This window comes from Ascochyta rabiei, chromosome 3, assembly GCF_004011695.2.
Source record: "Ascochyta rabiei chromosome 3, complete sequence".
Taxonomy (NCBI): Eukaryota; Fungi; Ascomycota; class Dothideomycetes; order Pleosporales; family Didymellaceae; genus Ascochyta; species Ascochyta rabiei.
The window spans coordinates 1,495,281-1,507,277 of record NC_082407.1 but is presented as its reverse complement, the minus strand read 5'-3'; the positions used below and the strand labels follow the sequence as shown (position 1 = coordinate 1,507,277).

Genomic DNA, 11,997 nt, shown 5'->3' with positions numbered 1-11,997 from the left:
ATCTAGACGGAGTTTCCTCGCGGCCTTTACATTTTGACGTCCGTCCAGTCATGCATTACCTGCCCGCGCAACGCAGTGCGTAAGTAATGAGGAAAGTAGACGACATGTATTGAAAATCAAACCCGAGCACCCTTTCCACACAAACGACCCAAGCGCATGCCAAAGTACAGAGAATCCACACACACACACACACACAGAATCATAATCACAATCACGCGTTCTGCGGCTTCGCGCCCGACTTGAAACCCATCTCCCGATCCAAAACAGACAGGTACTCCTCCTGCCCACGATCCCGCGCCGCCTGCGCCGTGCTGAGCCTCCGCCCCATGGCCTGCGCAGCCTCGTACCACGAGCGCTCCAAGTTCCTCTCCGCCGTCCCGTGGGGCAAAATGGCCCATTCAGGCAGCCACCGGGCATCTTGCGCGTCGTCTTCACCCGTCTTGTGCCACCAGTAGCGCGACCGTCCGTCGTCGTCGACGCGGCGCGAGCGCGTCCAGTTGGCCAGCGGGTGCGCGGTGCCGTGGTAGGTCCACTGGTCCCATTCGGGCGAGCTGCGGGCGCGGCGCACGGTGCGCCGGTAGTGGACGAGGGGGTGGATGTACTCGTTTGTTTCGAAGCCGGTGGGCGGGTGCTGTTCGTCGCCCTGGATGCCTCTGATGGGCACCCAGGCGCCGTTCACTTCCATCATCTCATGCCCCGGCTGCCGCGGGTAGGTGCCGTTGGCGAGGTACAGTTTGTTGAAGCTGTCGATTATGGGGCCGACGCCCCAGCCGAAGTCGAACGTGGTGTGTTGGTGTTCTGGGTCGCGCTTTGGGGCTGCCAACGGGTCGATGGACTCGCCGATGGAGATGAGGGGGACGTCCGGGACCTTTTTCCAGAGCCACTCGCTCCAGCCTTCGGTTTGGGGGTGGTGGTAGGTGCAGTTGTAACGCACTTTTGTTAGCCACGATGTGTACTGGTTCATGTAGTCGTCAAACGCTTGCTGTTTGATGTCAAGGTGAGGGGCGATGCATTGAAGCATCCAAGTGAACGTAGCCACGGAGATGTCTTGAATGTTGTTAGTCAAGTCAGTGTCAGTATGATAATCAGTGTGTACTTACTCTCCATGTCGCCCTCCATCTTTGAGAAGCCGTCGTCAGAGCCACCTCCGCAGTTGATGTGAACGCCAGGGAACTATACCCACATCAGTGTCGGTTCTTTCTCACAACATAATGTCTTGACTAGGATAAACAACTAACCCAGACTTGCTTCAGTTCGGGCTTAGGCACACTCTTTGGATCAATGTACCACAATGTGGGTCGGAAAGCAGCGCGACGCTCATCTAGAGCCAGAGCATGGTATGCGTGCTTAACATCTGCGCCTTGTTAGTTCGCCGTCGAACATGATATCGCGGGGGGCGTCTCACGGCCGGAAAGTTTGACATTGTGGAAGCCAAACTTCGCTCGCAGGTTTCCATTGTTGAAAGGTCCAATGTCAGGCACTCCCAAACTACCCACCGTGTCCCAAACCCCAATGACCTTGATCTCCCTGCTTTCGTCGTTGGGCTTGAACTTGATCACGGGTTCGCCTTTTGCTGTGGGCAGCTCGCCAACGAGCCTCTTCCAAGGATCCGAATCCTTGAACCGCGTTCTCCCATCGTGGTTGTTCATGTAGGCGCGGTACACTTGAGGGAAGAATTGCATCTCAAGTGGTTGGATAACGCCAATATCCGTGACTAGACCCGCGACCGCTCGCGCCGTGTACGCACCCCGCGAGAACCCAAAGCAGCAAATCTCATCACCCTCTTCGTAATTGAGGGCAATGAAGTTGTACGCCTCAATGACGTTCTCCGCAAGGCCAGCGCCTGTTCCGCCTTGACGAGTCGACTCCGTGCCACTGAGGTTGCCGGTGCCAATCCCGCTGTCGTAGTAGACAATCTGATGCCATTTCTTGTTGGGGTTCTTCCTGTCTGTGCCAAAGCGGTCTAGGACTCGGCAGAGCTTTGTGACATTGGATGGTACGTTTTCCTTGTCGGTGACACTCGACTGCCAAGTTCCGTCGCAGCAGACGACGAGACGTCGACCCCAAGGCTTGTCGGCAGCGGCCACGTCGTTGTTGGACATTAGAGAAAAAAAAGTTTGCAGTATCGATAAGTATGCTGCAGAGAAGGCGTGGACGAAATATAAGCAGCACACAATGCTTACTCCGAGTAGGCTTCCAAAACAGAGGAGGACTTGCACAGGGGGCGCAGCCGATAAGCACAAGCTGAGAAGAGAAGGTTGGTTGGCTTCGAAGAGATTGTAGACAGTAATACGGCGCTTCATCTCAGCTTTTATGCCCCGAAATCTCACACCTCCCAGGTCCTCCTTCAAGCTGAGGTGGTCGCCAACCCCGAACGCGGGCCCGCCGCAACCAACGCGTCTCACAGCTATCCATCACATCTGGAGCGTGCTGAGAGATGGACTCCGCATCTGCTAATTTGGTAGCGTCTTCGTTTCCCATGTCCCCAGGTTTGGCGGTTGTAGTTTTGGGCGTAGCTGGGGACGCCGTTCAGGACGCCGTTTCACGGCAAGAGCGAAACTAGACAGGGGTTAAGCCGTTTTGAGAGTTAGACGCTGAGCTGACTGCCAAACGTGGATTGCAGCTGCAATTTGGCTGGCGCAAAAGTCAGCTAACTCGTAAAGAGTTGGACTGAGAAAACAGTGCATTGTGTGGATTGGTGTGATTCGTTGGAAACGAAAGGGTGGGGTCAGATGGGTGGTGCAGATGAGCAGCGAAGGTCAGCATGCTAACGTCGGTTATGCGAAACGCGAAACTGGTGGGTAGACACGAGGAACTACGTGCAGTAGTTGCATGGCCCTGGTGAATGAGAGAAGCCGAAACATGAAATTTTCACCCAGCAGCGTGACGGTCTAGAGTTCAAGGAATCTTTTCCAATTTGAATTGTCCTTGTCAGAGATTTGACGCGTACTAATCTGCGTGCATGCAGTACTGAGCTCATACAGCACCTAAGCGACCCAGAACCAGATCTTTTGGAACACATTTTTAGGTACAGGGGCTCCAGAGATATCGTTCGCACACAGCTCATCCATCTCTCTCTTCCCGCTCACAACATCAATGTTCTGGATCTTAATACACAACGCTGTCCTGTAGAAAATCTTGTGGCCGATGTACAGGACCAAGAAGATGGGAATCGTAATGTAGGCTGCGATGAAATCAGATACATTCCACTTGGCGTTTGTGAAAATGCCGAAACCGTTGGTGATTGTCAGGAGCGACACGACGACAAGGATGACCCAGACGAAGTAGGGCTGGAACGGTGTACGGTAAGGCAGCTGGTCGAGCATGTTGTTGTAGATCATGGCTTTGCGGAAGCGAATGTAGGTGATCATGACAACTATCCAGGCGATGAATCCAGAGATGGTGGAGATGTTCGAAAACCAGGTAAAAACCTGGGCACCGGTGCTGGAGACGTTCAGATATGCAAGAAGACCAATGGACCAGGTTGCGAGGACTGCAATCCAGGGAACACCGTTTCTGTTTGTCTTGCCGAAGAGCTTGGGAGCGTCACCGTTCAGTGCCATTCCGTACAAGACTCTGGAACCCGAGAAGAGAAAAGCATTGCCGGCTGACCAAGCAGAGGTGAGAACTGCAGCATTGATGGCGTGGTTCAAACCGCCAATTCCGGCCCTTTTGATACCAATGACAAAGGGCGACGCGGAGGCGTTGGAATCCGGGCTGAGAAGTCCTGGGTCGTCTGAAGGGACAATCACACCGATGATGAAGGAACCGAAGCCGTAGAAGATGGCAAGTCGCCAGACGAAACGACCAGCAGCCTTCGGGATGTTGCGTCGGGGTGCAATGGTCTCGCCAGCACTGAGTGCGATGAGCTCAGGGGAAGTGATGAATGCGAAACCGGCACGGACAAGCGCGGTCCAGAAGGCCAGAAATCTACCGCTGTTTCCCTCAACGAGGTACGGCTTGAAAGCTCCTGGTTCGTTCCAATATCTAAAGCCGAGGCGGCCTTGATCATTCGGACTCCCGCCCAACATGATAACAAATCCGACGATAATCAGACCCATGATCGTTATGAACTTTATGGACGCGAACCAGAACTCGGCCTCGCCAAAGAGTGAGACAGCAACGATGTTCAAGAATAGAACGATGACTAGGAATATGGTGATCCACACGGCTTTGGGAACAGGCGTCTCCCAGTACTCCAGAAGGATAGATCCAGCGGAGGCTTCAGCGGCGACAAGGATGGCGTACGCATACCAGTAGTTCCATCCTGCTGCGAAGGCTAAAGACGGATCGACAAAGCGCTTGACGAAGTATGGGATGGTGATGCCCTTCATGGGCAGGTAGGTGACGATTTCAGCCAGGTTGTTCATCACATTCCACACAACGATCATCATGGCAATGTAAGCCATGAAAAGTGGCGCGGGACCGACTAGGGCAAGGATGGCACCAGATCCAACAAAGAGACCTGTTCCAATAGCACCGCCAAGGGCTCTACGCGTGTGTCAGTAACTTCACCAAGCCAGTTTGACGGTACAACAACGTACAAGAACTGGATGTGTCGACTCTTCAGTCCACGGTGTGTATCGCCTCCTCGTCCGGTGGCTTCAGCGACCGTGCCAGCGCCGAGCACAAATGGCTCCTCGGTGGCACTTGTCTGCTTGTCATAGCCATATTGTGTATGTTCGTAGCCTTTTTCGGCTTCTCCAGCACCAGCAATATGGTGGTTCGGCATCTTGAAAGATAGACCGCGGCGACCTTTGCGCAGCCCTGTCCGTGTAATGTGGTAAGACTCGATCGGCGTTCCCAATCCAGTCTGCGCTCTGTCAGAGAGCAGCAGCGAACCAGACACTCTTATACGATCTACCGCCTCCGGGAGCCTTGTGGCAGGATGCACAAGCAGAGATTTTCACGCAAGCAGCCCGGCGCGTCAGACGCTGATATGCCAACATCTTGGCTATCGCGCATCCCACACCTAGAACAGGTAAAGCCAGGTCGCTTCCTGCGTTTCTGCGACAGGGGTGCGGCAACCATGCGCTCGGATTCCCCAGACTGCAGATGATTCTTGTTACGTACAACTCCAGGTCCTGTGGGGGAAGATGTCTGGTGGTGCGCATTGAATGTTGCGATGTTCAGCGCTGGGTTCCAAGTGAATAACAAAGCCGAGATTATGCGAGCTAGACGCGTGCGAACGGTGTTCTCGGTGCGCGAATTGAACAGTGCGCGGCTGTCAAGACTCGGTTTTCGTCGGAGAGTATCTCAAGGCTCAACAACCCACATGTTTGAATCTTGTCAGCTCTTGGAATAAACTAACGGAAACGTTGTTCTAGAAAGTCTGCTAGCGCTCAACAAGTCCACCGTGAATTCATTTGGTGGAGCATGGGGTAAAGGCTGCTACGCTCGTGAGTTCTGGGGAACGCGGGGGACGACGACCCTCCTCCTGGATGTAGCTGTAGGCAGCTGGTCTGTGAGCGAAGATGTCAGCTACAAGGGAAAGCAACATTGAAGGATTCCTAGGGGGCTGTGATTGGCATGAAGTATCTGCAAAGACGTGATCAAGCTCTTGCGCTATCTTGGCTTATCAGTCGTTTCTCCACTAGCGAGAGATACGGTATCTACAGCTGCCACCCAAAGTGTGCAAATGCGAAACATACAAGGCGCCCAGCGCGGAACGGTCATGAACGCCGAGTTTCCACTCCGCACCCAAGACTCTTGGTCCGATTGAGCCCAAGTTCGGGGCTGTGATAAGTGGCAGGTGATCTACCTATGAGATACACATGCCTTTCTCATACGTCACGATGCAGACACGACAGACATGCTGGTCTGCCCAACTCTGAAGCAGGTACATATGACCAGACATGATGCACTCATGAACCTGACTGGTCTGGATGGCCATTCACGGTTACAATCATGGAAATCGACAGGCTATCCAACGACTAGTGCCAAGACCAAAGCGCGTAACCCAAACCAAAGTCTACAGGTGCAGAGAAACCAGGCGTAACTGAAGTGTCCACACACCATGGCACAGCTGGGAATGCGGTGGTGTCTTCGAAGCTCTGCATGAATACCATGACCCCTCTGTCAGCGTCTTTAACGCTCCAGTTCCACAACATCAGAAGACCTTAGGAGACCTCGGCAGAAAAGTCAAAGCGCTGGAATGCATCAAACGATGACACACTTTACGAGGGGAACAGTATGATATTCTGCTTTACAATTACACGACTATCCCGACAACGAGCGTCTAGGTTCATCAGCCGACCCAGCATCTCTAGGCGTCTCCTCCCTCTTGCTCAATTTCACTGACCCCAGCACCTGCTGCCTCTCAGCCGCTCAGCGCCAGACATAGCACCTCCTGACCGTCGTCCCAAAGCTTCTCAACAGCGCCATCTCGCACCGTGAAGCTGCGGCGTCCGCATGAGCGGACTTCATTTACACGGTGCCCCCCTTTACCGCATACTACGGCATGTACAAGGATGACGGGGAGATGGTGCGAGAAGCCATGCACTAGTGTCGGTTGCTTTGTGAATTGCTGGGAACAGAGCTTGGACCCCGGATGCATATCATGAGTACATGGGATAGTGTGCCTTGAGAAGGGAGACAGACGATAAGGGGCTGTGGAGTACGTCGAATGGGTAGGCTTCTGCTGGGATGGCGAGAGTTCTTGCTACGGTGCGTGGTTCGAGGTTTGCGGAGCAGATGCAAGAAGAGCAGAGTAGGTCAGTAGAGATGATCGAAGATATCGTGCGTGGTGCCATGTCTTTTCTTACGGACGCCTCGGGTCTGTTACGCAACTACCTCGATGACGGGACTTGGTGAGGCGAAGTATCTGGTACGGCGTTGCTGGCTGCTACCATGTTCAGGAGGGCTATTCTGAAGCCTGACGTTTCTGGACCTAAGCAGACCGATTGGGCTTTGCAAAAGATGGCGACAGTCGGCGAGTGCATTGGTACGGAGAATGGTGTTGCTACGCCAGCTGTCAACCCATTCAGAGAGAGTCAAAGAACACCATTGAAAGGAGTCATTCCGGAAGAGCAGGCCTTCGTGATATTGATGTATGCTGTATGGCGAGATTGGGCAGGAAGAGGCTCTCTCATCCCATAAATGCGAGTAAAGCCAGGAAAAGTAACTCATGTTGTACTACCACGAGGTCTCGAGGGGCTACTAGAGGAGCTCCTAGGAGGAGTTGGTCTACTGAAGTTTAGCCCAAGCCCACTCGCGGCCGGTGACGGCACTGTCAACAACATGTTCGATCCAGGCGAAGGACGCAAAGTGGAGGTATCTCCAGAGGTGGAACGAAGACGTGGCGAAGACTGCGGAGTGATGCGATGAGTGTTCATAGGGCTCGGGCCGTTACTCTCGATGCGCTGCTCTTCTGTCGAAGGATCTCTAGAGTGGCAATACTTGCCGTTTTGCTTCTGCACCGGCATCTCGAACGAGCTCATCACCAGGGTGTTTCTTGACCTTCTCACACCATGACGTCCGAATCTATCGCGATCCTCATCCTTCTCTTCCCAGAAGCTCTCCCATCCAGCAAAGATAGGAAGAGCAAGCAACAACACAGGGAGAAACTGCCCGAAGTTCCAGGCTTTCTCACTTCCGTCTGCGATGTTCACTCCTTCAGGTGGAGACCCAAGGGCTTGGGTTTGCTGAAGACCGTCACCAGCCATCCAGATTCCGTAGATTGAGTACGTGGGTGCGACGATCCACGTGCGAAATACAGCGCCGAAGTACCAGATGTACCACCACCACTTTCCCTTTTTGTCGCTTTTACCAGGGTCTTTCAGCCAGTACATAGCCGCTATCACGGTAACGTGACCTCCAATAGCGCCAATTAGAAGTGCTGCCCATTTGCCAGCAAATGCATCTCTAAACTGTGGACGCTCATTTTGGAAAAAACAGGCCAAGGGGTCGGACAACCTCAGATCCACAAGATCGTAAGAATAGGAAATGAAAGAAGTATATCCGAGTAATGCGAGATTGGCGAGCATAAAGAAGATGCGCGGTAGATTGATCCATTTGTTCTTTACGAAGTAGTTCCGGAGCGCCACGACCGTAAGGAGGTGCGTGACTGTGGTGAGAAATGCGAGGTCGGTGACGATCCGAAAGTGGTATACGGACATCGAACAGTGCTTGATCATGGCTGTGAACTGGATCGCAAGACCTGTGAGAAGTTGCGTGTCCGAGAAAGCAAGAAGGTTCTTGCTTAGGACGCGCGACCAAAACGCAACTGATCGCCAATAGGGTCGTAAACGGTCTTGTTCGTCGTGATTCTGCTCGTACTGTGCCTTGTTATTTGTGAAAGCTTTCCTGTAGAAGTTGATGATGTCTTCGAACCGGTCTAGGAAGAGGACCGTGAAGGCGATTAGGAACGCTAAACACGTTGTAGACAGAAAGCCGACGATGATCTAGAAGGGTTCAGCGGATGCGATTAGAATCAACTCGATCCTCGTACACCAATGCCGGCAACATCTGCATCTGCCGGAACACTCGTCCTGTTCAATGTGCAGTCAACCTTAGTCTCTGCGCAGTCAAGTAGTCTCCAGCCCATGGTCGTTGGTCAAGTGGAGGTAAGAGGCGCGAAGCTATACTACATCTGGTGCTTGATTGTTGGCTGATGTGCGTGTGAAGGTGAATTTGTAACTTGCGCAGAAACTCACCGCAGTCGATGGTTGAGTCAGTCTTTATGTGTAGGTTGCAAGTCTTAGCCGGCTCCCACACACAAGAGCTGGAGCTGCGCCGACAGGTCCTGCAGCAACATGTCAGCCTCCAGACTTCGTTTGAGCCGCACAGCAGGGCTGTGCCACGAGCAGGCTTCGCTCCGAATGACCGGTTTTGAGGCATCCCGTGCTCTTACAAGACAAGATCTGCAATGCGGGACGCGAACTGCCCGAAACAAAGTTAGAAACAAGTCCTAAGGCTCGGGCCTGATTGAGAACAAGTGTGCAGAGGCTAAACTTTCATTGGCGAACACAGTGCTCAGCCCTGCAGATGTAGTGAGTTCGGCTCTCTTGTAGGCTGTGCCCCATGCACGCCATCATGTATTGTAAAAATATATCGCTGCACGAATCTCCCACCATGCTGTGAATCGTCATAGCAATCGACAGGGCCAGACGCTTCCGTCCAAGACCTTCGCCTTTTCTCTAAATATTATGTAACAATAGGATGTATCCAGAAATGTAAAATCATTATAGGTAAAAACCGTGCCGAAAAAAAAATGCTGCGTAAATGTCTATCGTGAACCCAAGGTACGCCGAGGCATGCATGCAGAAAATCGTGGGTTGCGCCATCGTGTCTATTCAATGTGTGATGGGACGAGCGCTTCTGCGTTCAGTTCTCGTGGCTGAGTGAGATCAGTCTGTGCGGCCCTTCTCGGGATAGGTGCTGTTGGCAGTGCCGTTGGTTTTGCTGTTCTTCTCTCTTGTCTGCTTGGGGATGGTCAAGCAGTTGATGCCAAGGTAATCGCATATGCTTGTGATGACGAGGTGAGCCCATCGACCATACACAACAGCTGCAAAGACAAAGTACGCGCGAAGGTACCATAACTCGGTGTTTGCAGACAATGGTCCAAAGGTGGTACCAGAAATGGTGAAGTATGGGTGGTTCACTAAGAGAGCACCTCCGATCATAGGTGCGAGCATGATGGTCCAGTATGGGAACGGCTGGTGGGTGAGGTGGGCCAGGATGATCTTGGTCGTCATGCGGCCAAAAACCAGAGACATGGTCAGGCAGTACAGGACGAGGTGGTTATCCTCAAGCAGATGAGAGTATGGCGATCCGAGCCATGCCATGGTACATACAGTGAAGATGACCAGCGGTGTCCACTCGTAGAGGGTTGGGAGGAAGGGCTGGTTCCTCGAGCGACGTGCCTTTGCCACGTTCACCAGACATGCTGGCACGTGGGCAACGAAGAAAGCGAACAGGATGATGGGTATCCACAGCTCTTTCAGTGTGACGTTGCCAATCTCTGCCTTGTAGGATGGGAAGTAGTGGGCCAGCGGAGTCGACCAGATCTCAGGACCGAAATAGCCAGACATGCAGATGAAGGTGCACGCAAGGATCAAACCCTCTGTGACGAGTCAGTCTCCCCACGTAGCGACGTCTCAGGATGACAGACCTGTTGGACCGTTGAAATATCCAAGATACAGTGTATGTGTGTGGTACGTCTCCCAGGTAGAGAGGAACATGGGCAGCACCGGCACAAGAGCAGTGAAGGCGCCAATCTTGGTTGAGCCGTATCCAACAGCTGCGGTCTCTAGAAGACTTGCAAGGGTGCAATTTAGGGAGTCAATTCCGTGACTAAGTCAACGTTAGCCGGGCAGGTCGGCGCATTGGGCTTCAGGTCACAAACTCGAAGAGCTCTCCCAGCGGACTCGAGGTACCAGTGCGGCGTGCTTGCTTGCCGTCGACGTTGTCCATGGTGGAATACATCCACATGCCGAAGGCGAAGCTGTAGTATACCCACGATGGTGCCTGTACTATTTGTGAGCTCGTTGCCGCATCGCAACGGCGTTTTGTCGCAGACTAACCGGTCCGACCAGATCCGGCACGTAGAGTTCAAGCAGCGCGACATTGCCCAGGATGAAGAAGAAGCCGAGCAACGTGACCAGGTTGGGGGCGATCCACATGGGGAGCAGTTCCACAAAGCCATTCCACTGTCTTCTGTCAGGTTGTGCACAATCGCAATCGCAGTCGCAGTCGCAATCGCAGCCGTGGCGGTGGGGGTCGTACGTAATGCTTGAGGATGTAGCGGGAGATGAAGGATTTGTCGACGCTCGAGTATTTGTACGTCCTGAGGTGCTGCAGCGCATCCTCGGACACGCACTCGTGCTTTGCAGTGTCTGGCAATGGTTAACAAGCCATTCCGCAGGCGGGCGGGCGCGCGCAAGGGAGGTCGTACCTTTGCTCGGCGGCATCTTGGGGCTGGTGACGGGGGGAGGGAGCGACATGAGTGTGGCGGAACCGGATGAATTTATACAATGGCAGCTTCAGGCCATGCAGATGCGGGGGATCGTGCAGCAGAGCCGACTCTTGCGGTGTGGGATGGCAGAAGGAACCACGCATCCATCGCGGACGTCAAACTTCGAACGCACCTGCCGGCTTCGACCACTGCAGGGATCAGGGCTTGGTGAGCACGCGCGTCATTGGCACAGCACCACTGGTGCCTGCCGTCTCTCAGAGACGGTCTCTGCACGTGAAGATCCATCTGCACGTGAAGATCCATCTGTACCTGCCTTCTCGACACCACCTCTCGACGATCCTCCAGCCAGGCACTGCACGAAGAGGATCACGCACAGTCTAGACAACAGCCTTTCTTGATGTTTGCGCAGTGACTCAGCCTCTTCCCATCCTTGTCTCGGCCTCCTGCAAACCCTGCAGCGAGCCACAAATCGGCCTGGGCCTGTGCCTGTGCCTGTGCTTGCACTGCAACACGCAACACAAGACACCGCACAAGCAAGGTGCAGATGACAGCATGGTACGAGCAAAGTTCCAAGGACGACCGAGGAAGCTGCCTCTTCTCGAGGGATCTCGTGGTACAAAGGAGAGGAGATGGCTTTCTATCACCTACTGTGACACCATATCCTACCTATAGGTCTGACCAAATTGCCAGTAGACGTTAGAACAGCATGGACAGGCCAAAGATATCATAGAACCTCTTATAGCGTTATATTCAACTGGGTGTTCAGCTCTTAGGTGCTGGCCTTCTCCACCTAGCTGTTGCTGGCCACATGGTGTTGCTGGCAACAAAGCGGAGGTCACCAACGACCATCGATGGAGGCTCATGACCAGCGCTCCCATAGCGGGCTCTCGTGATGATGCAGGTCGTCCAACTGGAGATCTTGCACGGACTCCGGAGAGTGCGCTAGGAAATCGGGGGAACGGATCCCGGTATGTGGGGTATGGTAAGGTGTATACTGTAATCACCGGACTTCGACGCGTCCTGCAACTCGGACCGAATGTGCTCGAGCCAAGGCCCTCCGCCATAACTGCGCCAACAGCGCG

The 11,997-nt window shown here is 53.6% G+C and overlaps 4 protein-coding genes across 4 annotated transcripts, besides 2 other annotated features; all 4 read right to left on the bottom strand.

Moving 5' to 3' along the window:
• Nucleotides 1-176: 176 nt before the first annotated feature.
• Nucleotides 177-196: a tandem repeat.
• Nucleotides 197-211: 15 nt separating this feature from the next.
• Nucleotides 212-2,102, bottom strand: EKO05_0002075 (uncharacterized protein; the record flags this gene model as incomplete). Its single annotated transcript, XM_038944038.1, has 4 exons — nucleotides 212-1,047; nucleotides 1,101-1,173; nucleotides 1,239-1,354; nucleotides 1,406-2,102. 4 exons carry the CDS (start codon nucleotides 2,100-2,102, stop codon nucleotides 212-214), a joined length of 1,722 nt encoding a protein of 573 aa, XP_038792750.1.
• An 885-nt stretch (nucleotides 2,103-2,987) lies between these two features.
• EKO05_0002074 (uncharacterized protein) lies at nucleotides 2,988-4,732 on the bottom strand (the record flags this gene model as incomplete). Its single annotated transcript, XM_038943978.1, has 2 exons — nucleotides 2,988-4,491; nucleotides 4,545-4,732. 2 exons carry the CDS (start codon nucleotides 4,730-4,732, stop codon nucleotides 2,988-2,990), a joined length of 1,692 nt encoding a protein of 563 aa, XP_038792749.1.
• Nucleotides 4,733-7,185: 2,453 nt separating this feature from the next.
• Nucleotides 7,186-8,545, bottom strand: EKO05_0002073 (uncharacterized protein; the record flags this gene model as incomplete). Its single annotated transcript, XM_059635826.1, has 3 exons — nucleotides 7,186-7,307; nucleotides 7,352-8,402; nucleotides 8,450-8,545. 3 exons carry the CDS (start codon nucleotides 8,543-8,545, stop codon nucleotides 7,186-7,188), a joined length of 1,269 nt encoding a protein of 422 aa, XP_059491809.1.
• Nucleotides 8,546-9,347: 802 nt separating this feature from the next.
• On the bottom strand, nucleotides 9,348-10,943 carry EKO05_0002072 (Ethanolaminephosphotransferase; the record flags this gene model as incomplete). The annotated part of the gene is made up of 6 exons (XM_038944022.1): nucleotides 9,348-10,063; nucleotides 10,112-10,293; nucleotides 10,346-10,467; nucleotides 10,524-10,649; nucleotides 10,726-10,835; nucleotides 10,895-10,943. The coding sequence occupies 6 exons, from the start codon at nucleotides 10,941-10,943 to the stop codon at nucleotides 9,348-9,350; spliced, it is 1,305 nt and encodes a 434-aa protein (XP_038792747.1).
• Nucleotides 10,672-10,703: a tandem repeat.
• Nucleotides 10,944-11,997: the final 1,054 nt, after the last annotated feature.